Source organism: Galeopterus variegatus, unplaced genomic scaffold (assembly GCF_000696425.1).
Source record: "Galeopterus variegatus unplaced genomic scaffold, G_variegatus-3.0.2 Scaffold1676, whole genome shotgun sequence".
Taxonomy (NCBI): Eukaryota; Metazoa; Chordata; class Mammalia; order Dermoptera; family Cynocephalidae; genus Galeopterus; species Galeopterus variegatus.
In genome coordinates this window covers 56844-81517 of record NW_007727787.1, presented here as the reverse complement: position 1 = coordinate 81517, position 24674 = coordinate 56844, and the positions used below count along the sequence as shown (strand labels likewise).

The 24674-nt window shown below is 38.7% G+C and overlaps 1 protein-coding gene across 2 annotated transcripts in view; it reads right to left on the bottom strand.

The window, feature by feature from the left end:
• Window positions 1-20483, bottom strand: part of EFTUD1 (elongation factor Tu GTP binding domain containing 1) — a 168920-nt gene extending 148437 nt beyond the window's left edge. Inside the window, exons 1-4 of one of the 2 annotated variants that reach the window (XM_008578389.1) lie at window positions 20372-20483; window positions 15379-15446; window positions 9400-9484; window positions 1566-1699 (exon numbers count right to left, since the gene is read on the bottom strand). In XM_008578389.1, coding sequence (XP_008576611.1) covers window positions 1566-1699; window positions 9400-9484; window positions 15379-15446; window positions 20372-20462 — 378 coding nt within the window. In that variant the 5' untranslated portion in view covers window positions 20463-20483. The remainder of the gene's footprint in view (window positions 1-1565; window positions 1700-9399; window positions 9485-15378; window positions 15447-20371) is intronic. The other variant, XM_008578391.1, reaches the window with a different exon arrangement.
• Window positions 20484-24674: the final 4191 nt, after the last annotated feature.

The window sequence follows — 24674 nt, the reverse complement described above, 5'->3', positions numbered from 1 at the left end:
CAGCATTCGGGAAATGCAAATCAAAATGACACTGAGATACCATCTCACCCCAGTTAGGATGGCTAATATCCAAAAGACTGTGAATGATAAATCCTGGCGAGATTGCGAAGGGAAAAGGAATTCTCATACATTGTTGGTGGGACTGCAAAATGGTGCAGCCTCTATGGAAAATGGTATGGAGGTTCCTCAAACAATTGCCGATAGATCTACCATATGACCCAGCTATCCCACTGCTGGGAATATACCCAGAGGAATGTAAATCATCAAGTCGAAGGTATATCTGTTCCCCAATGTTCATTGCAGCACTCTTTACAATAGCTAAGAGTTGGAACCAGCCCAAATGTCCATTATCAGATGAGTGGATACAGAAAATCTGGTATAGCTACACAATGGAATACTACTCAGCAGCTATAAATAAGAATGAAATACTGCCATTTGCAACATCATGGATGGATGTAGAGAGAATTATATTAAGTGAAATGAGTCAGGCACAGAAAGAGAAATATCACTTGTTCTCACTTATTTGTGGGAGCTAATAATAAATAAATACACAGAGAACTGGGGGTGGGGGGAGGGAAAAAGACATAACAATCACAATTCCTTGAAGACGATAGGACAAGCGAACAGAAAGGACATTGTTCAAAGTCAGGCAGCAGAGGGAAGAGGGAGGGAGGTTTCGGTAATGGGCCACAATAATCAACCACATTGTATATTGACAAAATAAAATAAAATTTGGAAAAAGAAAAATAAAAAAACCTTGGTAATATAACCAATGTTTTAAATTATGTCCTATTTACCAGGAGGACATAATTTTTGGAAGGATCAGGTAGGGAGAAATAAATAAATAAATAAATAACCAACACTTTCTCACATTCCTTTATCACAACTCAGACTATGCTGGTCAGACAAAGGTACTCGTTAGGAATTAACAGAGCATATATATAGCACAATAACAAAAAACTACCATCAATAAATCATCCTTGCCTTTTTGGGACTAGCAGTTTATTTAAGAAGGATAAATAAAATTGTGTAAAGATGGCAAAGAGTTTGGTGAAAATATGTATATGCGTGTGACAGAGTGTCCATAGACACACAAACACACACATACATACATACACAGAGTTAACTGAATAATTATAAAACAAACACTTATGTTAACAGCATATAAGTCAAAAAATAAAACATTCCCCCAGAAGTCCCCTGTGTACACCTCCCTGATCTAACCTCATCTGTTAGAGGTAGCCACTATTCAGAAACCTTTTCTATTAGACTAAAACCTCCAGAGCCTCCCCAAATTCAACATTTCTCTCATTTTTGCTAAGTCCTTCTTTCACAGGATATCAGACACTTCAAAGAACCTAAAGTTAAAGTCATCATCTCTACGATAACTTCAAAACCCTCGTGATTTAACTCCATCACAGTCTGAAACATTACCAAATGTGAAATATGAAACCAACTTTTTGACTGTCAAGTGAAATGCCTAAAGTGGCACATAGTAATCAACAGTTCTCCACTTTCCCCACCTTCTTTAACCATTTAAATACTTTCACTTTACAATCCATTACCTGCGGACAGACTCCTTCCACAGCATCTACCACAATGATGCACCCATCACAAATCCGAACAGCTGTTGATACTTCTGAGGAGAAATCCACGTGTCCTGGAGAGTCTATCAGATTAATCAAGTACTCCTCATCACCTGAAATAAAATTTGAAAACACACATTTTCAATCGTGCAGGTATACAGCATTCTTAATCAAGCATTCTCGAATAAGAAAGCTTCTAGGAAAAGACTGAACAAAGCTAAAGAAGCCAAAAGCTCAATCAAGAGCTACCATCCCAACTTTTCCCACTGATGGGACTATTGATTCCAAATAGCATCTATATAAAATGTTAAACAACTTTATTATTCTAACAGTTATCACTTATTAAGAGCTTAGTTTGAGCCAGGCACTGTGCTAAACACTTTCAATGTGCTAATCACACTTTACTGAATCCTTACAATATCCCTATGAGATAAATATTACAGGTTGAGTATCCCTTTTCTGAAATACTTGGGACCAGAAATGGTTCATATTTCAAATTTTTTTTTTTGATTTTGGAATATCTGCATATACATAATGAGATCTTGGGGATGGGATCCAAGTCTAAACACAAAATTTCTTTATGTTTCATATATACCTTGCAAACATAGGGCCTGAAGGTAATTTTTTACAATATTTTAAATAATTTTGTGTATGAAATAAAGTTTGTGTACACTGAACCATCAGAAAGCAAAGGTGTGTCACTATCTCAGCCATGCATGTAGACAATCTGTGGTTGTTTGGTATCACCATCATTCCTGAATTTATATGCTACCAATAAGAAATCGCTTTCTTACACTTGTTCATACATAGGTAGCTAACAGTAAAAAATATGACATACCATTAATATGGTGAAAAAATAGTGTGTCAGGTGTGGAATTTTCCACTTGTGTCATCATGTTGGTGCTCAAAAATTTCAGATTTTGGATTATTTCAGATTTTCAGATTATGGATGCTCAACCTCTGCTATTCTCAATTTACAAATTTGGAAATTGAGACTGAAAGAAACCAATGCCTAAGGGCCTGAGAGTGAAAGCTGTTCAAAGAGGCCAAAAATGCCCATTTAAAAGGACACAAAGCAGTTGCCCAAGTTCTTCCCTACAACTTCTCAAACAGTGTGTCAATCTGCTCAGTCAAGATTTAGACTCAATTCTACAAAAATTTAAGGAGCAGTTACTACGTGCCAAGCAGTGTGCCATGTGCTCTTGCATATATTATCTCTATTATTATTCATAATAAACAAATGTATGAAGCTTACAGTAGGGTGATAACTCATCTTGATTTGCCGAGTTTTAGCAGTGAAATTCCCACATCCCATCAAAGCCCTCAGTCCAGGCAAACCAGAACAACTGGTCACCCAAGATTTTAGGGATTTATCATTAAAACATGATTTAGTGAATCATGCAGAAAAAGAGGAATATTTTAGAACTGAGCACTCATTCCCTGTTACTGCTAAATTTGATGTTATTCTCATTTAAGGGCAAAACAATTATTTGAGTGCTCAAACATATATACTTTACTTTTGCTCCTCCCTTTAACTCAGTGTTTATCAACTTCAGTATGCTCAAGAATTACTACAGGGCTGAATGTTATGATGTATAGGCCATTTAAAGGATTTTCCCCAGTGTAATTTAAACGATGTCACTTATGCATGAAGTGATAGCGATGACAAAACAATAACCAGAGCCAGACCTAAAAGCTGTGGATTGCCTACTTGTGCTTGGCATCGTTCTAAGCATGTTACAGATATTATCTAACGTTTACTTACAACAACTCTAGCCCAATCTTACAGAGCAGGTAACTAGGGCACAAAAAAATACCTTTTTCAAGGATATCCAGCTAGAACCTGACTCTGAAGTTAATTGCCTAAGATCAAGCAATCCAAAATGGTAAAGAAGTTCAAACACATCTAACTCCAAAGACCAAACCTGTAATTGCTACAGTCGGGATGGCAGTAAATCTCACGCCACAAGCCAAGATTCCACTGGCAGTCAATTCCTGAAACACCTGGTAAAAAAATTCCAAAGTGTACTGGGGCTCAGTGGGAAAGACTGCCATCAATTTGCATAGAGACTGCCTTCCTAAGCACTACTCCTCTCCCCTGCCTCCTGTCTTTTCATGCAAATTGCTGTATAAGGAACTCTGGCTCTACTGTGCCCACCAGGGCAGGCTCCAACCAGAGAAGACCATGGACATCTCCAAAGAAAATCAATGAAGTCAAATAATCAGGGTCCTGGAACAATGGCCCACTGTGCCTTAATCAAGCCTTTCGCTTTCGCTGCCAGATCTCACAACACCAGTTCTGCCAGGCACTCTCTTGGATAAGCACCATAATCTCAAGAATAAACCAGAGAAAAATGAGCAGCTTGGTACGGTCCAGGGTCCTACTACATAAAGCAAAAGCTGTGAGAGTCTTGGCATCACTCAGCATTTTCTGAGCCTAACACCGTTTCATAGGTAAAACATGCCAAAGCCCCCAAAAGGTAAAAGATTTACCAAAGGTCACAAAAGAAGCAAGCCAGAACACACCCAGGTCTATCTAATGACTTAGTCACTTCTCAAGTCTTGGATTCCTTTATATTTTTCAGCTGGAGAAACTACTTTCTTGTTCGTTTGGCTAAACTCCAGACTTTAGGGTGGTGGGAGAACAAAAACTTACCCTCCCTTTGTCTGTGATACTACCTGGACCTCATACATAAGTTTCAGAGACTGAGTCTCCTGTCAGGTTCTTTAACGATTCTAAAAATGCAGTCAAACAAACAGATAAATAAAAATGCACTCATACAGAAATCTCAGGCTTCCTATACAACAGTGCTCTTATCTTTTATTGCACTTACAGACCTCTCAGAGAATACTCAGAAAAATGAACACCTATCTATCTATGCCTCCCTAATTATGCTATCCCTAATTAACACCTATCTATCAATTTATCAATTATCCCTAATTAACACTTGTCCACCAATTCCAGATTCTTTGAAATTTATTCAAGGATGGCAGGTTCTGATCTAAAAGGAAACAGAAAGTTAGTGATATACTGTTTCCATCTGAAAATCTACATCCTGAAAAATAAGTGTGTCAAATAACCTTGGAAAGTACAGTAGGCCTAGGAGCTCACAACATACATACAAACTAAAGGCTCAGCGAAGCCCTGTAATAAAAAAGCCTGTCTGACTCTGTTTAACCTAGAGTTTCCCAAATGTATTTAATGGTGAGAAAGAAGAATTGCTGTCATCAGTCACAGAGCTGATAAAGGCAGAGCTCAGCTCAGAGACAGGATTCTCTACTCCTCCTTCAATACCTTTCTCATTTTAACCTTTTCCAAATAACTTCAAACTAAATTTCAAAGGCAGAGCAAAAGAAGTCCCATATCCACTAGAGAAAAAAAAAGTTCATAAGCACAGCTTCTGCTGTGACTTTAGCCACATTATTCCTCTTTAAAACTAGTTTTCTTGAATGCTATCCACTTTTTTGTACATGAGGATCAAAAATATATATACATATATGCATAAACAGTTATGGGTTTTTCATCTAGAGCGTTTTATTACTGCTAATGGAAATTATTTTAAAAAGCAGAGAAGACATAAAATTTCTCAGGAGACAAAAATTTTTTAAGCATGCTAAATGATCTTTCCTATTTGTAACATATTCCTGAAGCTGTGTATTGAACTAATCCCTGCTATTCAGCATTCCCTGCATTCAGGGACAGAAACTTCTGCTGCCTTACTTCCCAGGCATTCCAAGATAAATCTTTCCATTTCAGGGGATTGATCTAATCAGCCAAGCAACAATCCCATTTCTTTTATGTTCCAGGCAACTAAAAAAAAAAAAAAAGTTGGAAAACCTGAAGTTAATTATGGGAGATATCTTCCAGACAATTTCTGCTGCTAATTGAGAGTTATGGAAGAAGAATCTCTCCCTTGCCCATTTTTAGTTTTAAAGTGTCACAGATGACTGTTTCACAGAAAGTACACATTTGTCACCGCCTGACAAAATACCTCCTCTGTAAACAATAAAACTTCATATGAGTTCAGAATTCAACTTATAAAACACTGGGGATGTTCATTAAAGCACACATAGGAAGCTGATGAGAGAAAACTTCCTTAAAGTAAAGAAAAAGAGAAAAACTCAAGTTATCGATGAAGATCTGAACTTTGTGCAAGTGTCTTTTATGTTTCAGTATATTAGCAGAATACTATATTTCACAACAAAAATAACAGGAATACAGGCAAAACCTAAGTTATCTGAGGATATGTTCCCAACTAAATTTCTTATATATGAACATGTACAACTATGTACATAAATTATACCCCAACTACAGAGTAACCACAAGCCTCCTTTCATAGGAAATACCACTACTACCCTTTAATATTTTAAATCACTATTATCCTTTCATAGTTTAAATCAATATGTAAAATTAGAAGTTGTAAATAAACTAATATGGTTTATTACTTGACAGAACTGTAAAGCACAAAATGACCCATTTTATCTCCTATTTGTTAACACAGGTAACAGGAGCATGCCAGGTAACTGAGCTCCATCTTCACGAGAGGGCTGCCACAAGAAGAGGTTGTGGATGGGTGACTCTGACAATACAAGTATTAAAAGTGAGAAGGTATAAGAAAGAGGAAACAATACTGTAGAAACAACTACGAATAGAAATTTTCCTTTTTTGCTGCACACTCATCTCAAAGGCCTCTCCAGATCTTCTTCCAACATGTAACAAATTAGACTATGTATGGGCCACTTCTACTTAGGGTTTACCTCACTTATTTTCGGTTGTTCTCAGTATAATGCCAGTCTGCATCAGCCACCCAGTACTGTTGCCACACCCTGAACTCTGACATCACTGACAACTTCTCCACCTTTGAAGTCCTGCTGTGTAAGTACTAAATGTAGTAATTATTCATCCATATTGTCTTGACTCCTTCACTCACTGGCATTTTTGCTTGGAAGGATATAAGAATAAGAACCAGAATAACAAACCCTAGAGTAAAAAAGTTTGATGTTCACTTCTTTTAATCTCTCTAAGCTTTCATCACCCTGGGAGGAGAGTCACAGGGACGTGGGCTGAAAGGATATATTCATATACATATATATGTATGTATATATATATATATATTTTTTTTTTTCCTTTTTGTCTTTTTTACTGACCAGCAACGGAAACGCAACCCTCGGTGTTGCGCCCGCACCGCGCTCAGCCAGTGAGCGGGAACCGGTCTCCACATGGGATCCGAACCCTTGGCGGGAGCGCCGCCACACTCCCAAGCGGCGCACTCTCCAGTGCGCCACCGGGCCGGCCCTATATGTATATATTTAAAACAAGACAGACTTGAGCATGATTAAAAGCTGATGGTTGGGAGCCAGTACAAAGGGAAAAGTTGAAGATACAGAAGAAAAGATCATAAATAGGAGATAAGGCCAGAGCACAGGTCTTTCTCAACGACAGGAGGTAAGCAAAGATGCCAATACCATTATACTTTGAGGTATAGTGGTGAGCAGTTAAGAATTCTTCCATTTTCTGTGAAATAGAAGGAGATGGATGTCTGCTAAGATTGTGGGGTAGGCGATGAGGAGTAGTACCACTAGAAGAACTAGAAGAAGATTTAAAATAGCTGGTAGGAGGAATGAGAACTAACAGAGGAGATATGGGAAGTCTGCCAGCAGTCCTGAGACCAGTTGAGAACCTAGCCCAAGTATAAGAAAGAAGCATAGAGAATTAGCTTTATCAAGGGTTAGAGTTTTGTTGGAAGGAGTATAACAGAAGGTAAAAGCAGCAAAGAGACTGAACACATTGGCAAGACAGTCAATGAAATGACAAATCTGGGCTATATAAGGCAGGAAATGAACAGAAGAGGCTGATGGTGCTCACACAACTGAAAAACTTTATGATGTTAAAGAATGTGTACCTCACTACCCAGGTGAAAGAGCTGGGAGAATCAAAGATTGTGGAAAAAGGAGCATTAAAATTTGAAATGTCAAAGATGGATAGTTCCAGGTGATGCTAAAACCCAGGAAGTAACCATGATATTGGTTGGGTGAAAGGGAGAACTAGATATTACTAGTATTAAGAAGCTAAGCTGTTGAAGAAGTCATTATCAAGGATGGTAAAAGCCACCTTGGAGAATTTGGGAGAAAAAGAAAACTTTAGGCCAGGTGCCAAAGTCACTAATAAACAGGGACCATAACCAGGAGCTCACAATGATAAGAAAGGTGAATAATGGGAAGAGTATGAATCTCAAAAGGCAGAGTTTTAAAACAAGTTTGGAAGAATTAAGCTTTGAAACCATAACTCAGAACAAGAATGGCAATCCCATGTCTTAACCCAGAGATACATGGAACACGAAAGAATGAATAGCATTCACTTGAAAGAAGCACAAGGAAAGTAGTGTTGTCAGAAGACAGCCAGGCAGGAGGAGGAGGGAGCATCAATAAAGGGATGTTGAGGATGTTAGGGATGTTTGTTTACAACCTTTAGAATGTCTTCAGAGTAAGTTCTGGTAAGAAAGGGAATAGTGAGAGGTTGAGGGAGGGTGCTACAATCACAGAGAAAAATGGGGAAGAGGCTAAAATCCAGATCATGTGGCTTACATCTTGGGCAGTGACCAAGGACAACAGGGATACAGGTAATGTTGGCCACAAGATGTCCATAAGTGGTCCCAGCAATCCCTGGTGGAAAGGAGACATTCAAGCTTTAGGAGAAATTAGTAGTGTCCTGGACTGATTGACTTCCAAGAAACTCCTGGTCCAAGTGAATAGGCTGTAAATGTAATTACCTGGTTCCTAGGACTACTACCATATGCTAGAAACTATTCTGTCCTTGGGAAAGTTTCTTAACCTCTTTGAACTCCATTTTGCACATATGTAAAATAAGGATAATACCCATCTCACAGGGTTGCTGTGAGGATTAAATAAAATCATGCATAAGAGACACCTAGCTCACAATGAAACTATCATGCACCTAGTTTCTTACACCTGGCATCAACTGAATGCTTCACAAAGTAAAGCATTCACTGTCTTAAAAGAAAAATAATCTGGAAATAACTACTGTTTAGGGTTTCGTATGTTTTCTTCCAGACACCTTTTTCTGCATACATAATATATTTTTGTTATCCAAATGCATTCATATCTTAAAAAAAATACTCTGCAACTTGTTTTGTCTCTTAACATACCGTTTTTTCCTATATAATTACATACAGATCAACCATTTCTTTTAACAGCTGCATAGTATTTCAGTGTGGATGTATCAGTTTATTAAACCATTCTATTAACATTTAGGTTGCTGCATTTTTTTTCACTAATACAAACTTTTTGGTGAATTTCAGTCAACATATATCTCACACACTTGTATGACTATTTCTGTCAGAAAAATTCCTAGAGGTATGACTGTCAAAATGACACCTTCACTTGGGGACAGTAAGCTGGTACTGCTCATGGCAACCTACCAGTAAGTAAATAGGACTCCAAATCTAAATTGCAGGCCATGGGGCAGAACAAGGACCCAGCCAGGAAATGGAATGCTAAGGCTGAGCCAGCAAAGTCCTAGGGCTTCTGACTTACTCTGTGAAGAAATCCACACAATCACCTGGTAAAGGAGGGCAGGTGTGAACTGCCAGTTGTTCTGCCCTCAAGCCAGTCAGAGGTCCCCATCTACATCCAAGCCTGCACAGCCTGACTCTGACAGCAGATCATCTGAATAGGCCAGAATAAAATATGTGCAATATAAAGCAAAGAAATTGAGGCATGTGATTAATTCGGAAAGAGAAAAGAGGACATTAAGATGCAAAACTATTTGTCTTTAAAGCACAGATAGATTTACCTTTTGCATAATGTAGTGAAATGGCACTGGATTTCATAGTGATCCCTCGGATCTGTTCATCTTCTCTGCTGTCCATGTACCTTAACTGGAAAAATGCAAAATATGCATCCTTACTTCCCAATGAATTAAAATGTAACATTAAAATTGGCTGACTTAGGGCCGGCCCGGTGGCACACTGGAGAGTGCACTGCTTGGGAGCGCGGCGGCGCTCCCGCCGAGGGTTCGGATCCCATGTGGAGACCCTTCCCGCTCACTGGCTGAGCGCGGTGCGGGTGCAACACCGAGGGTTGCGATCCCGTTGCCGGTCCCTGGTACTGGCATGACACTGAGGGTTGCGATCCCGTTACCGGTCAGTAAAAAGACAAAAAGGAAAAAAAAAAATTGGCTGACTTAGATTTTTGTTTTAAATACTTAATTTTTAAACTCTAGAGCCTTTTTTTTTTTTTTTTTTTTTTTAAGGGAAAGGGGCTGGAGAAGTGAAGTTGGTTGAGGAGAAGAGAATATAGACAAACTGAAAGATATTACCACTAGGAACTCACAGATGTACTCAAACGCTGCATACCCTCCCCAGAGTACTGCTCATCCAAATTTCAGCCATGAATGTTTGGATATTCCAAGAACAATTCACAGAGGATAGCATTTGGGGGAATTCCTTCCATTCATCAAGAACATAGCTATTTTTTTCTATTCATAGGTTGTTTGACAAAGTCTGAGCAGAGGCTGAAATAGAAGGTCTCCAAAGACATGGAAAGCCTTTACCCCTTCTCCCAAATTAACAGACTTTAAACACATTTTTTAAAAATGATAATAGAGTAGAAAATATTTATAACATAACCATTTATTTGACGGCTTTCATACAGATTTCATGACCACAAATAAGGGCATGCATCTCATTCTGAAGGTTTGCAATGCATCAATACCTATAGTGGCTTCACTTAACCAAGATCCCACCTTTTTCCAACTTCTCAGCTTAAGCACCACACTAACCTCCTTTCTCTCCAGAATGATCTTTCACCTGCGCGGCCTTCTTTCTCTCCACTGTCAAGTTTTTGAAAAACTCTTAACTTAATCTTTATATTTACTCATTTCTTTCATTTAAAAACCTTGAGCATAATATATTGATATGAGATTACCACACTTACTCATCCCAGGTTAATTTTTTTAATCTTTTTAGAAAGATTTCTATTCCCACAGCTCTAGCAAAACAAAACTCCTAAAAGCTATCAAAGACCTCTGGCCCTTTTTCAATCCTCACTTCTCTTGATTTCAGAGCAGCATTATACACACACAGTCAGCCACTGTGTACATGTGTGCTCACATGCATATGTGAAACTTTTCCAAGAATCTGAAATCTTATAGTTTCCCTCCTCTCTCTATTTAGATTCCCCTGCTGGTTTCCCTTCACCTCTCTAACCTCTCAGACAGATCTTCCTTAGAAAAGTCTCAATTCCTTGCTACTCTTCTATATGAGTATATTTTTAAGCATTGAGTTGGTACAAAACATGTATAAGGCATCAAAAATAACAATAAAATGAACACCTGTGTATACATCATCCTATTTAAAAAAGGGGGAAAAAAGTTTGTGTTACTTTTGAAGTCTCCTGCATCCCTGACTCACAGGTACCCACTATCCTGAATTTTATCTTGATCATTTCCTTGCTTTCACTATAATTTTGAAAAATGAGTGTATCACTAAGCAATACATCATTTAGAGTTGCAAGTTTTAAGCCCGATATAAATGGGATCACAGTATGTATATATATATATATATATATATACACATACTGCTCTGTCCCTTTTTCTTTGCTCATATTGTGTTCCTGAGAGTCATCCATATTGATGGATAGTTATAATTTATTCATTTTCATTACTGTAGGAGTCCACCTCACAAACCTACCACACCTATTCATCCATTCTATTAGTGATAGACATATACATTGATTCCAGTTTTTTGTAACTATAACTGAGCTGATATGAACTGTTCAGGATATATCTCTTATACACTACCTAGAAGTAGAACTTCTGAGTTATTAAATTTGTGTATCTTCAACCTTACTAGGTATTTCCAAATTCTTTTCCAAAGTAGTGGGACAGATCCATACTCTTAATAGAGGAATAGTGCTTCTGTTACTCCGTAACTTCAACAACACTTGAGATCCTGGGGACTTTATTTTTTAAATCAGATGGGTGATAAATAGCATCTTGTGGTTAATTCACATTTCTCAGTTGTTAATGGGACTGAGTATCCTTATATAAGTTTACTGTATTGGCCATTTGGCATTACTCCTCTGTGAGTTTCTTGTGCAAGACTTTTGCCCATCCTTTTACTGGTTGTATTACACATTTGTTTTGTTTTGGACAGGAGTTATTTAGTATCTTGGAGTATTAGTCCTTTGTCAATTTTAAGTGTGTTATTAATATATCCCCCAGGTACCAGGCTTGTTTCTTCACTTTCTTTATGGAATCTTTGATAAACAGATGAGAGGTTCTTAATTTTAATGCAGTTGAAGTATCAACCTTTTATATAATGGTTTGCACTTTCTGTCTTAAGAAATCTTCCCTTAAGGTCATAAAAGTATTATCCTATACTATTTCCCAAAATATTTATAGTATTGCCTTTTTCATATAAATATTTTAACTACATTAATTTTTGTATGTGGTATTAGGTATAGGTCCAATTTTTCTTTTTTTCCACATCGATGACCAAATGCCCAAGGACCATTTATTGAGAGGTTCATCTTTTCCCTACAGACCTGAAATGCCAACTCTGTGATAAATCACAATTCCACATATGTATGTATTTCCAGACCTACTATTCTAGGCCATCAATTTTGTACCTCACCAGATTCCAAACCACAAGTTACAATACATTCATAATAAGTTTTGCCATCTGGTAAGACACACTCCCACACCCTACTCTTCCTCAGACATGTCTTGGCTATTATTGATTTACTATTTGCTCTTCTGTATGGATTTTAAAATCAGCATATCACGTTCAACTTTTTAAAGACTGTTGGAATTTTTACTGGAATTGCTAAATCTATAAATTAATGTGAAAAAATTGTCATTTTTAAAATACTGAGTCTGCCAACACATGAACATGGTATATCTCTCCATTTATTTAAGTTTTCTCCAATATCTCAAAGGTACATTTTTAATGCTATTTAAATGGTATTTTTTTAAAAAATTTTATTTTCGGGCCGGCCCGGTGGCACACTGCTACAGTGCGCCGCTTGGGAGCGCGGCGGCACTCCCGCCGAGGGTTCGGATCCCACATACAGACCGGCCGCTCACTGGCTGAGCGAGGTGCGGGCGCAACACCGAGGGTTGCGATCCCGTTGCCGGTCCCGGTCTGGTACGGGCGCAACACTGAGGGTTGCAATCCGTTGCCAGTCACGAAAAAGGACAAAAAGGGAAAAAAACAAAACAAACAAACAAAAAATTTTTATTTTCTATTTATTTCTTTTCAGAGTTTTGTATCCTGAAATTTGCTAACATCTTACTAATATCCTAGCAATTTATCTACATACTCTGAGCTTTCTACAAAATCACATCATCTCTTAACAATGCAGCTATTTCTTCCTTTCCAAAACTCACTTTTTATTTTTCTTTCTTGTCTTATTGTTGCAGCTAGAACCTCCAGTGCAATGTAAAATAGAAGTTATAATACAATGGGCAGAAACGGTGCAATAGCTATCCTTGCCTTATTCCTGAATATAAATAGAAAAGTTTCAAAACTTCATCATTAAGCTCAATCTTCTATGTAGGTTTTCTGTAAATATCCCATTATCGGATTACAGTAGTTCCCTTCTAAACCTGCTTTGTGAAGAGGTCTTATCATAATGGATGTTGAATTTTATTGAATGTCTTACGTATCTATTGAAATGACTCATAATTTTCTCCCCTTAATTCATTCATGTGGTGAAATTACATGTTAAGCCAATCTTGAATTCCTTCTAATAAACTCTATTTGGTTATAAAGAAACACCTTTTTATACAATACTGAATTCAGTTTGCTAACAATGATTATAATTTTTATATCCACAATCATAAGGTTGGCATGCAATTTTTCTATCTTGTATTATCCTTAACCGATTTTTAGCATCAAAGTTATGCTACCTTTGTATGACTTGGAGAATATTCATTGTTGTTGGGTTTTGGAGGGTTCAAGAATATTCCCTGTCGATAGTTTTGAAGTCATCTGTTCCTTGAATGTTTGGTAGAACTAGACAGTTAAATCATTTGGGCTTTTTCTTTACAGAGAGATCTTCACCAAAGAATTCATTTCTTAAATGACTATAGAATTATTCAAGTTTCTTTTGACTCCCATTTTAGTAAGTTATCATTTCCAGACATTTTTCCATTTCACCACTTTCAAATTTATTGCCATAAAATTGTTCTTTATGCCCTATTATTACCTTTTTAACCTCTGTAGCATTTTTCTTTCCTAGTATCACTTATTTCTGCCTCCTTTCTTTTCTTCTTGTTTGCTCTTACTGATATTTGCCTAATGTATTAATCTTTTTAAAAATCATTCATTCAAAAATATTTATTTATATATACTACACTATACATCCCAAGTACAGTGTGCCACATTAGGGACATTAGCTGGTCAAAAATACAAAATGTGCTTCAACCATGATAACTAAATACAAAACAAAAAAGTTTTCTAGTCAAGATAATCATGAATTGTCCATATCGCTAGAAATATTTTTTAATTAGTAGACTTCATATTTTTAGAGCAATTTTAAGTTTACAAAAAAACTGATTTTTGTACAAAGGTTTCCACACACACCCTACCCCCCCTATAGTTTCCCCTATTATTTACATCTTGTATCAATGTGTGGTGTGGTACATTTGTTACAATTGATAAACCAATACTGATACATTATTAATTAAAGTCCATAGTTCACATTAGGGTTCACTCTTTAAATGTATAATGACATATGTCCATGATTATGGTATTATACTTCCTGTTTGTTAGTTGTGTTAATCTTATTCAAGAACAAAGTTTGGCTTCATTGATCCTTTCTATAAAATGGCTGTTTTCTACTTCATTAATTTATGCTTTATTATTCCCTTTCATCAACTTAGAGTTACCGTACTTTTTCTAACTTACCAAGTGGGGAAAATACAAGCACTTCCTTATTTTACTTGGCCTAGTTTTTTTCAGCCTCCTCTAGATAGTATTTTGGGCCAGCTCCCCATCCAGCCTGCCTCAAATGCCCAATTCTATCTTCAAGTCTCCTAGGTCAACTCTGTTGATTCAATTTTGATTCTGCATTTCCTTTTCTCTTTATTCTCTGTCACCTGATCAATCCTGCTGATTATATCCTAGATTGATTAAGGAGAGGAATATTTATTTTTCTACTGCCAAGTAAATTACTCCAAGCCCTTTCGACATACAGCTAGAAATAAAAATCCCTTTAATTTGATTTCCTAAAACACTATTTTCATTATGATCCTCAGGCTTAAGAACCCTACCTTTGGTACTTAGGATACTTAGGTTACCTTTCAAGGTCTGTAATCTGACACATTCTCTCTACCAGTGTGTGTTCTCTCCCACTAGTGTCTAGGCAAATGTTCTACTCAAATCAAGCATGACACACAAATTAGTCTTTATCCATGTTATTTCCCACCACTTGATGGTTTCTCTGCCTTCTCCTCAAACCGCCCAACTCACCCACCTGTAAAGAACCTCTCTCTGTGAAATCCTCCATAATTGTGTATCATTTGACTCGTTGCAAATACTCACTTCTGCACTTATAAAATATTAATATAAAGCAATATAAAGCAATACCAAAGTAACCGTTTTCCTCAACATCTATTTTATCTCACTAAATGGATTGTTAGCTTCTTAGACGCAAGAACTATGCTTTATACTTTTTTGGATCTCTAAAGAACACAGCAAATGGTTCATCACACTGTAGACACCTAATACTGAAATGCAACAAGTGTTTATCAAACATTACAACATACCTTGCCTGCCAGGCGGCTGGAGATGATTCCATTGCTAGATATAAGACAGTCAGCCAGAGTAGTTTTTCCTGTTGAAATAAAATAACCTTAATTCAAATCTATGTCTTTTTTAAAAGGGGTGGGGAGATGAATTGCACCTACAGATTTCATATCTGGTCATAAAAATTAGTTTAGCAAAGATTTCCTATTTACCTCTGCTGGGTGACACAGACAAATGGAACATCTTAAAGAGTTGTATTGGGCATTTGAACAGAGTATCATGTGGGTGGACACAGATGCAAGACTCCATAGTGCGGTAATTTTAGGTCCAATCCTATGGATCTCATCAACCTCACCTGAAAAGCTGTCAAGCAACTTTTCTTAAACGCAGAACTTTTCTTAAATTGAGGCAGACTTTACAAAGAATAAAATGCACAGACTTTTAAGTGATGAGGCGAACCACCACGCCAATCAAAATATAGGGCACCTGACAACAACTTTTACAGTTTACTATAATCTGTCCAAGAATTTGATCAAGTTTGTCACAATTATTACATCAATCATTCCATATCCATAAGTGATCATGCTTATAAACTTAAGCCCCTGATAGCTCAGAATGAAAAAAGACAGCAATAACTTTTGTTTCTGAAAGGTATGCAGGGTAAAACACCATCAAGAAACAACAGAACATAATCTTCTGCTATATTTCCTCCTGTATGATCTTCGCTGGTATTTTCAAGTTAAACTGTCTTAAGAAAATACTTATTTAGCAAAGAAATTCAGGAAATGTACACGTCTCCCACTGTTTGCAATATACCCTATGGAGGGCATCAGCTACACTGTAGCTACAATGCAACTAGTATTCAAATCTAAACCCAGGATTCTACTTTATAATAAAAAAAAAAATCCTTGTGTAATCAAGTATACATTTTTAGCTACCTTTATTAAACAGACTACAACTAAAGACTACATAATTTCAAGTGGTACAAACTTTGTTTAAAGAATGCCATGGGTATACATAATTATTACCCCTGCATTAGAGTAACAAAAGGAGGGTTTTTCCTCCAAGACAAGTCCTTATTGCACTCTAGAAACTTTAGCAGAGCTAAGGAATCTGTGTAATAGTTCAAACCAGAGACCAATTGGAAACACTGAAGACCTTTAATACTGTGCTTGCCATATATTATGTGTTAGCATATAATCCTAGAGCATCACTTTACTACTACATAATAAAGGAGAATTCATTCCAAGTATGGCAAGCATATATCCCCCTGGAATGTAAGTAGCAAGAAAACAGGGACTTTGCTTTATTCTTGTCCGTTCCAAAGGACCAGAATAATGCTTGGCATATAGAACATTCAGTAAATATCTGTTGAATGAATAAGTGAATCACAGGTTTTCTGAGATAGTACGAACTAAACATAATTTTAAAGAGTAAATTTATTTAGTACGAACTAAACATAATTTTAAAGAGTAAATTTATTTATTTTTTATTTTTTTTTTACCTTTTTGTCTTTTTCCGTGTCCGGCAATGGATCGCAACCCTCAGTGTCGCCCCCGTACCGGACCGGGACCGGCAACGGGATCGCAACCCTCGGTGTTGCTCCCGCACCTCGCTCAGCCAGTGAGCGGCCGGTCTGTATGTGGGATCCGAACCCTCGGCGGGAGCGCCTGCCGCGCTTCCCAAGCGGCGCACTGTAGCAGTGCGCCACCAGGCCGGCCCCAATTTTAAAGAGTAAATTTAATTTGTTACACACTCCACTGACTTTCCACATGATTTAATTCACAAAGCAAAAAACACTTTTGTCAGACCTGATGTCCTCAAGATGTGAGCAGTATAATTACAAAAACTCATGGGAGCAGGGATTAGTTACTGGACTTGAATATAAAACTCATTCCTAGTTGGCTTCACCTATAAAGTGATCCATTATTTCTCATTCACTTCCCACAGTCACTTCACTACAGCTTTGATGTCAATGGCAATAGCCATCTAACCTCTTTTCTGCCTTTCAACCCATCCTAAGCATTTCTACCGGTATAAACTTTCTAATGTACTATTTGATTACATCACCCCTGCTCCTCCCCTCCCCGCCAGTGGCTCCCTATTACCTAAAGATAAATGTCAATGATCATTTTCATGATAAAGCATTTACCTTCCTGCCAAGGAATTCTTATTATCATCACATCCTATAAAATAGGTATAGTTTTCATCCTATTTTACAGATACTGTATACTGAAACTCAGAAAGGCAAAGTAATTTGAAAATGGAGTTTTGAACTCAGGTTGTCTAACTCCAGAGCTGGAGCACTTAACCCTTATCTTAGTGCCTACCTGGCATGAAGAGCTCTATGAGATATGATACAGCCTGCCTCTTCACCTTTATCTACTACTTCCTCACCTTCAGGATGGTACATAGGTGTTAACCTAAATAACAGAGAGAGGCTCTAAAATAACAAGTTTAATTGGGAACAGAACATTGCAATGGGAATATGCATGCCATAGTAAACTATGTGTGTATTCAGGAAGGTAAAGGAAGACAAAGGGTCTTAAAGGAAAAATGATAGAGGATTACATAATTGTTCTGGGATGATTACCTTTGGCTACAGGGATTAATAACAATGCTGAAGCCTGTACGAGGTTGGATAGTGAGTTGCTCAGTAGATGTCCCAACAGAAGTATTTTTTGTGTAAGGTTGCAATGGCCCCTGCGCAAGGCTGTGGTTTTGCAGAGTCCTTTATGACAGTTGTTATTAGACATGAGAATCCCCCCTTCATGATCTATTCTCAGTTCTATTTGTCAGTGGTTTTAACACATGTGACTCCGTTTTGATTCTGACAACTTTCACATAGGTTTTATTTCACATGCCCATTCCAATCACTTTGCTATGGCTACCCCAGCTAAGAAAGGGTTTTTTTGTTTTGTTTTTATTGTATATATTTGTGACATACAGTGTGTTGCTTCAATACATGAATGTATTGTACATATATTGTATATTCACTTAGGGGAGACAGCATATATATCACCTAAACATTTATCTTTTCTTTGTGGTGATTAGAGTCAAGATCCTCTTCTAGCTATTTAGAAATATACAATATATTAGTAGCTCTAGTCAGCCTAGAACACCAGAACTTATTCTTCCTATCTACCTGTAATTTTGTACCTATCAATTCATCTCTTCCTCTCCACCCTGTCCTCCTTCTCTTCCTGGTCTCTGGTAACTATTATTCTACTCTCTACTTCTATAAGAACCACATTTTTTTTAGATCCCACATGATTGAGATCATGCAGTATTTGTCTTTCTGTGCCTGGCTTACTTCACTTCACATGATGGTCTCCAGTTCAATCCATATTGCTGCAAATGACAGAATTTTTTTTTTTTTTTTTTTAAATAGCTGAATAGTATTCCATTGTGTATATATACCACAGTTTTTTATCCATTTATCCACTGATGCGCACTTAGGTTGACTCTGTCCCTTGGCTCTTGTGAACAGTGCTGCAATGAATATGGGGGTGCAGGTGTCTCTTGGATATAATGATTTCACTTCCTTTGGGTATATACCCAGTAGTGGGATTGCTGGCTGGGTCAGAAGGTAGTTCTATTTTTAGTTTTTTGAAGAATGTCCACGCTGGGTTTTTTTTGACCACGAAACAAGTCTTAATACATTTAAAAAGATCATAGAAAATATGTTCTCTGACCACAATAACAGAAGGAAATTTAGAAAATTCACAAATGTGTGGAAATTAAACAAAATTCTTCCTAAATAAACAATGGGTAAAAAGAAAAGTGACAGGGAAATTAGAAATAAAAATCAAAGCACAACACATCAAAATTTATAGGACGCAGGGCTCATGCAGTGCCAAGAGGAAAATTTATACTTGTAAACAACTATACTAAAAATAAGAAAAATCTCAAATCAGTAATGTAAACTTCTACCTTAAGAAAACAGAAAAAGAGCAAACTAAACTAAAAGCATATATAAGGAGAAAATAACAAAGATTAGACAGAAATATATGACTCCATACTGTTTTCCATCATGGCTGTATTAATTTACTTTCCCACCAACAATGTAAAATAGTTCCCTTTTCTCCGTATCCTCACAGCATTTATTTTGTCTTTTTGATAATAGCCATTCTAACCGTAGTGAAATGATATCTCATTGTGGTTTTAATTTTCATTCCCCTGATGATCAGTGATGTTGAGCGTTTTTTCATGAGCCTGGTGGCCAACTGTATGTTTCTAAAAAGGGGTCTGAAACCAAGAGCAACCTTCACATGAAGCAGTGCTATTGTGTTATAGCAATGTCTGTCAGAAGCACACACACCATGCATTGCCATCTCTGCCCTTCCCACGTTCTGGGCTTTGATCACATATATTTCTTTCTCCCCTTGCTGACACATTCTCACTTGTAAGGTCTGTCCCCATCTATCATCTTAATCCCCCGTTCAAGCATTATCTCTAATATTAATTATGTTATGAAGCTTTATCTTAACCCTTCCCTCCCAGCTTCCCAATCCTCTATTTCTCCCAACCCTTATAGTTTACTTTTTTCTCATAAATCTGTCTCATTTTGCCCTGCCCCACCTCTAAAACCTTCTCTACAGCTGGGCTGGTGCCCTATTCATGAATGTCTACCTCCTGATGTACCTAGCAAAATACCTTGAACTCAGCAGATGTTCAATAAATATCTAATGAATTAAACAGGATCACATAACACAGCCTCTCAGGACATCATGTGAGGACTACAGAAGTTTTATATACACAGCCATTTCAAAAACAAAAACTCAAGTTCTGGTTTAAAAACAACGTGACATACTATACATTAGAATGTTAATCACTAGTTAACCACATTCACTTCAAATGCTTTACCGCATGCTTCTCTAACATCACAGAAAACGTTCGAAGGAAATAAAACTTGCTTCTTCACCTCAACTGCCCACACCTGCACTCCATTAAGACAAGTAGAGACATGCCCCCTTTATTAGTGAAAATAAGCCATTTAAAAAGGATTCTTACCATGGTCAACGTGAGCCAAAACACAGATATTCCTGATGTTGGCCGTGTTTTTCTGGAGTTGAATCATCTTATCCAAACTGTTGAGCACCATGGCTACTTATTTCCTGTGACGAAAAGTTAAATATGTATAACAAATGGCAAAGGGGCTAAAGTTCAAGGCAAAAGCAAAAGAAAAAAAGTTTAAATGCTGGGCGCTGACATGACTTCTCAGATCCCTTAGACTAAGAACCCAATGAACATTTACTGCCAGTTTGAGCATTAAAGTCAGTATCATATCACGATAATACTGAAGGAGTTTACTCTTCCTTCCGGATCCGACGGCGGCGATGAATCGCGCAGCTCGTGGGGACTGGGTGCACGATGACACCAGTAACCCTGCTTACGGACGAGTACTCGGGGAAACTTCCCCAGGCCAGCGACTACGTACAGGAAGGGTTGAAGGCAGGAGGAAGAGAAGATGCTGACATCTCTCCCTACCCCTCTCCAACACTTGCCCAAGCCCGTCATTCTATCGTTCTCGCCGGCTGTCACCTGAGGTGAAATAACCGGCTTTATTACTGCCTGCAGAGCCCGAATAAAGTTTTAGGTCACGTGCCTATAAAGCAAGCAGGTGCACAGCAGGTCTCTCACTCCTTTCCAAGTAAAAAGGAAAAACCTCAGCTCTCCATCCCCTTCATCTCCGCGGGGTCCCGGTTTGGTTTTCTTGGAGAATACCGGGTACACAGAGACGCCTCCGCCCACGGCCGCTACCCGCCCGGGCTCGTCCCCAGCCTCGGTTCCCGCCCTGCCGCCGCGGCGACCCGGGTCCCCCAGCAGCGCTTGGGGAACGCCAGCCGGCCCCTAGCGAGGGCCCGCACTCACCGGCCCCGGCAGTCCCACCAGCCCCGCTCAGACCCTCCACAGCCGGCCGTACCACGCGCGCCTACAGCGCCTACAGCGCCGTGAGCTAAGCGGGGCCGGAACGCCCGCCCGCCAGGGGGCGGGGCGGGAGGACACGCGACCTTTGACCCACGCGCGTCTCCGGCGCCGCCGGAAGCCGGCGCCGCGTCCGTCGCCTGGGATCCCGCGGTTTCCTTGACTACGCCCGGCGCTGTGGAAGTGGAGAACCTGCGGGTGCGGAGGTCCGGTGGCCGAGAGAATGAGAAGCTGGTGTCTGTGTCAGATTTGTACCTGCGGGTAAGAGGCGGCTGGTGTGGCGGCGGGCTGGGGGCTCTGCCATGAGAGTGGCCGTCCCCAGGAGCTGAAAGTACAAGGACGCGGCAACGTCCCCTTTGGTCGGGCCCACGAATTCTCGTTTCGCACCCGCCGGCTACTAGGGGTAGCAAGTTTCTTCTTTGTAATCCCCGAGGCTCCCTACCCAGGGATGCAAACCAAAATGCCCCTTGGGCCAGGTACATAATTTGTGTGAGGAGCGGTCGGAAGAAAGGCTGGGAAGTGGTGGGATCTGATCCGACTGGGAGAGTGCGTGCCCTATGAAAGAAAAAAGAAAAAAAGATTTAACAGAACGGTGTGCAAGGCCATGAGTTTGCAACCCATGTTACACTTTCTTCCATCTCCAGCTTTCCCTCCTCCAAGCCAGACCATATTACCCTTCCCATCCAGGCACCGCTCCTTTGGGATCTGCCTGACTGGAAAAGCAGTAGTCCCCACCCTGATTCCCAGAAATGATCTGTGAGCCTCACCTAACAACCTCCAACCACCTAAAAACAGTTTTCTCCTTCCTCAGCTTCACTGTTGACCCAGAAATTTGATCATTGTTTGCTAGGTAAACACGAATATGTCAATCTTTTAGTATTTGAAGGAGTTCAAAGGAAAAACACTGTATGTTAATGGAAAGTAGTTGCTTTGCCAGTCTCATAATAAACATTGTTTTTATTTAAATGTGGATTAAAAGATAAACAAATTAACTTTGAAGGTATGAATCTGCAAACTCCAGTGTGCAAGAAAATTTTTTTGTAATCTTAAATTAATTTGTAACCAATCTAAGTTCCTTTCTCATCCAGCTGCCAGGAAATTAAATCTTCATTATGTTGAGCGCTTCCCTTTCTTCAAGAAGTGTAGTGATCCAAGGAGTGGAGGCATTGCCAGTGCAAGAGAAGTCCCCTCTGGGCTTTGAACACTGGTAATGATCTCCACTGAAATGTCCCTTGCTGAAATTCACATAGTGTCTTCAAGAGTCGTGCCTTTACTGCTTTCAGGCTTGTATTTGAGGTAGAATCTTTGACAAAGCTGGGAGCTACTATTATAGGGCTCCACTTGGCCAACCCCTTTGAGATCTGGCCATCTTCTAGAACACTGACACAGAGCGGGCAGAGATTCCCCACTCTTCTCAGAACCTCTTTCCTCTCATCTTTTACCTCCTTGCTTGGATAGGGGTGGGGGGAGAGGATCTTTACTTCTTCTTTTTTGGTTCAAAACCATCTCTTTCCTCTTGTGACCCTAAAAGAAAACTGTCTTTCATCTCACCCTTAGGGAGACTTGATTTCATCTCTTCCATGAACTTTTTTTTTTGAAGACAGGAAAATTTAACTTCTGTGTTTTGGCTCATGTTGACCATGGTGAAAATCCCTTTAAATGGCTGTTTTTTTTAAAAAGACAGGAAAATATCCTCTGCCAAAAGCCCTGCTACAAGGAAATGTAAAGGTCCTGAATACAAGCTTGAAATAAAGGAGGGAGAAAAGACAGGAAGAACAGAGCATTAATATTTTAGTAAATTGTCTCTCTCTAGGAGGATCAAGATTGTCAAGAGACCTCTTCAGGGAAGTTTTGACCTGCTTATGCTACCTTGTCAGTTTGCTGTTTGAGTCTCTCCCCCGCCCCCCCCGCCCCGCCACTACATAACTAGTTTCACACATCTATTTTTTTTCTACTGTAAGGTCAAAGCAACCATCCTTCTCTAACATATTTTTCCCAATGTTTCATAATATTTTGTATTGTGTATATACAATTTTTCATGTGAACTAGACTGTGATGGGGTTCTTTTATGTTGGAAAGCAAAGTTGGGGGATGCTAGAAAAAAATGAGGCTTTGTAACAATAACCAACTTTCTCTAAAAACCTGGTCAGAATGGTTGGGTGAGATTTGGGAGGTGGGAAAGAGGATGACATTTAAAAGGATAGAACATCACTTGACTTGTGTCATTGACCTCAAGTCCATGATGGCAGATAAAAAGAGCATATTTCCTCATCTCTTTTTTGAAATAAATTTATAGAAACCCAGGTAGAGGGCCGAGCCTGTGGCGCACTCGGTAAAGTGCGGCGTTGGGAGCGCAGCTGCACTCCCGCCGCGGGTTCGGATCCTATATAGGGATGACCGGTGCGCTCACAGCGCTCACTGGTTGAGCGCGGTTGTGGCCGGTCTCAAAAAGGACAAAAAAAAAAAAGAAAAAAGAAAAAGAAACCCAGGTAGAAATAAAACCATATTACTGGAGAGAATGGGAGGAAGACTCAGTAACAGATGAGATTTCAACAAATTTGGGGAAGATAGAAAGGAGATAAGAATACTGACATTTAAAGCAGAAGATGTACTGAAGCAAATGTGCTGAAGTAGACATGGGAGTCTGCCAAATAGGTCCAGAGAGAGACTCTGATGTAAGTTCACAGGTTCAGTAGAGGGTGCAAGGGTGGGGTGTATACAGAAAGACTAATTGAAGTTCTGAATTCAAACACCTATATTGCTTGGCCTTTTCATCTTCTACAGCCTGCCCCCACCAAATAAAGCACGGGCAGATACTTACCCCTAAGCAGTGAGAAGTGCTTCTTTATCTAAATTAAATTACTTATCTAGTGAATGTTAAGACTCCAGCTGTGGAAATCTACCATGAAAAAAGAGGACTCAATAAAATAAATAATAGAGTAGAAAAGTTGAAAATCTTGAGTGCATGTGAGATACAAAGAATATGAAGGTTAAAAATACTAGAAATTTAGGGAAAATAAAAAGATATACAATAAAATTATGATTCAAAAATGAAACAAAATTTAGAATGATTTTTTAAGTATGAATAATTGATAGCATGAAACAAAAGATAATTTACTTAATATTGAGGCTGGGCACCTTTTACTTTGAATGCCCTTAGGGCCATGATGTTGAATTCATGGAGAAGAAAAGACAATCCCTGAGCACTAAGTGACCCCAGCATTAAGGGGTGTATCATTGTCATTGTAATGTAAACATAGTATACTGTGTTTACATCTTTTCAAAAAAACCTAGGTACAGAGCATGGCAATTTGGTTGTGTTGAAGGACAAGATCTAAACAGACTAGTAATATATAATAAATGTAAAAGGATAGCTAGCAAAAGATGG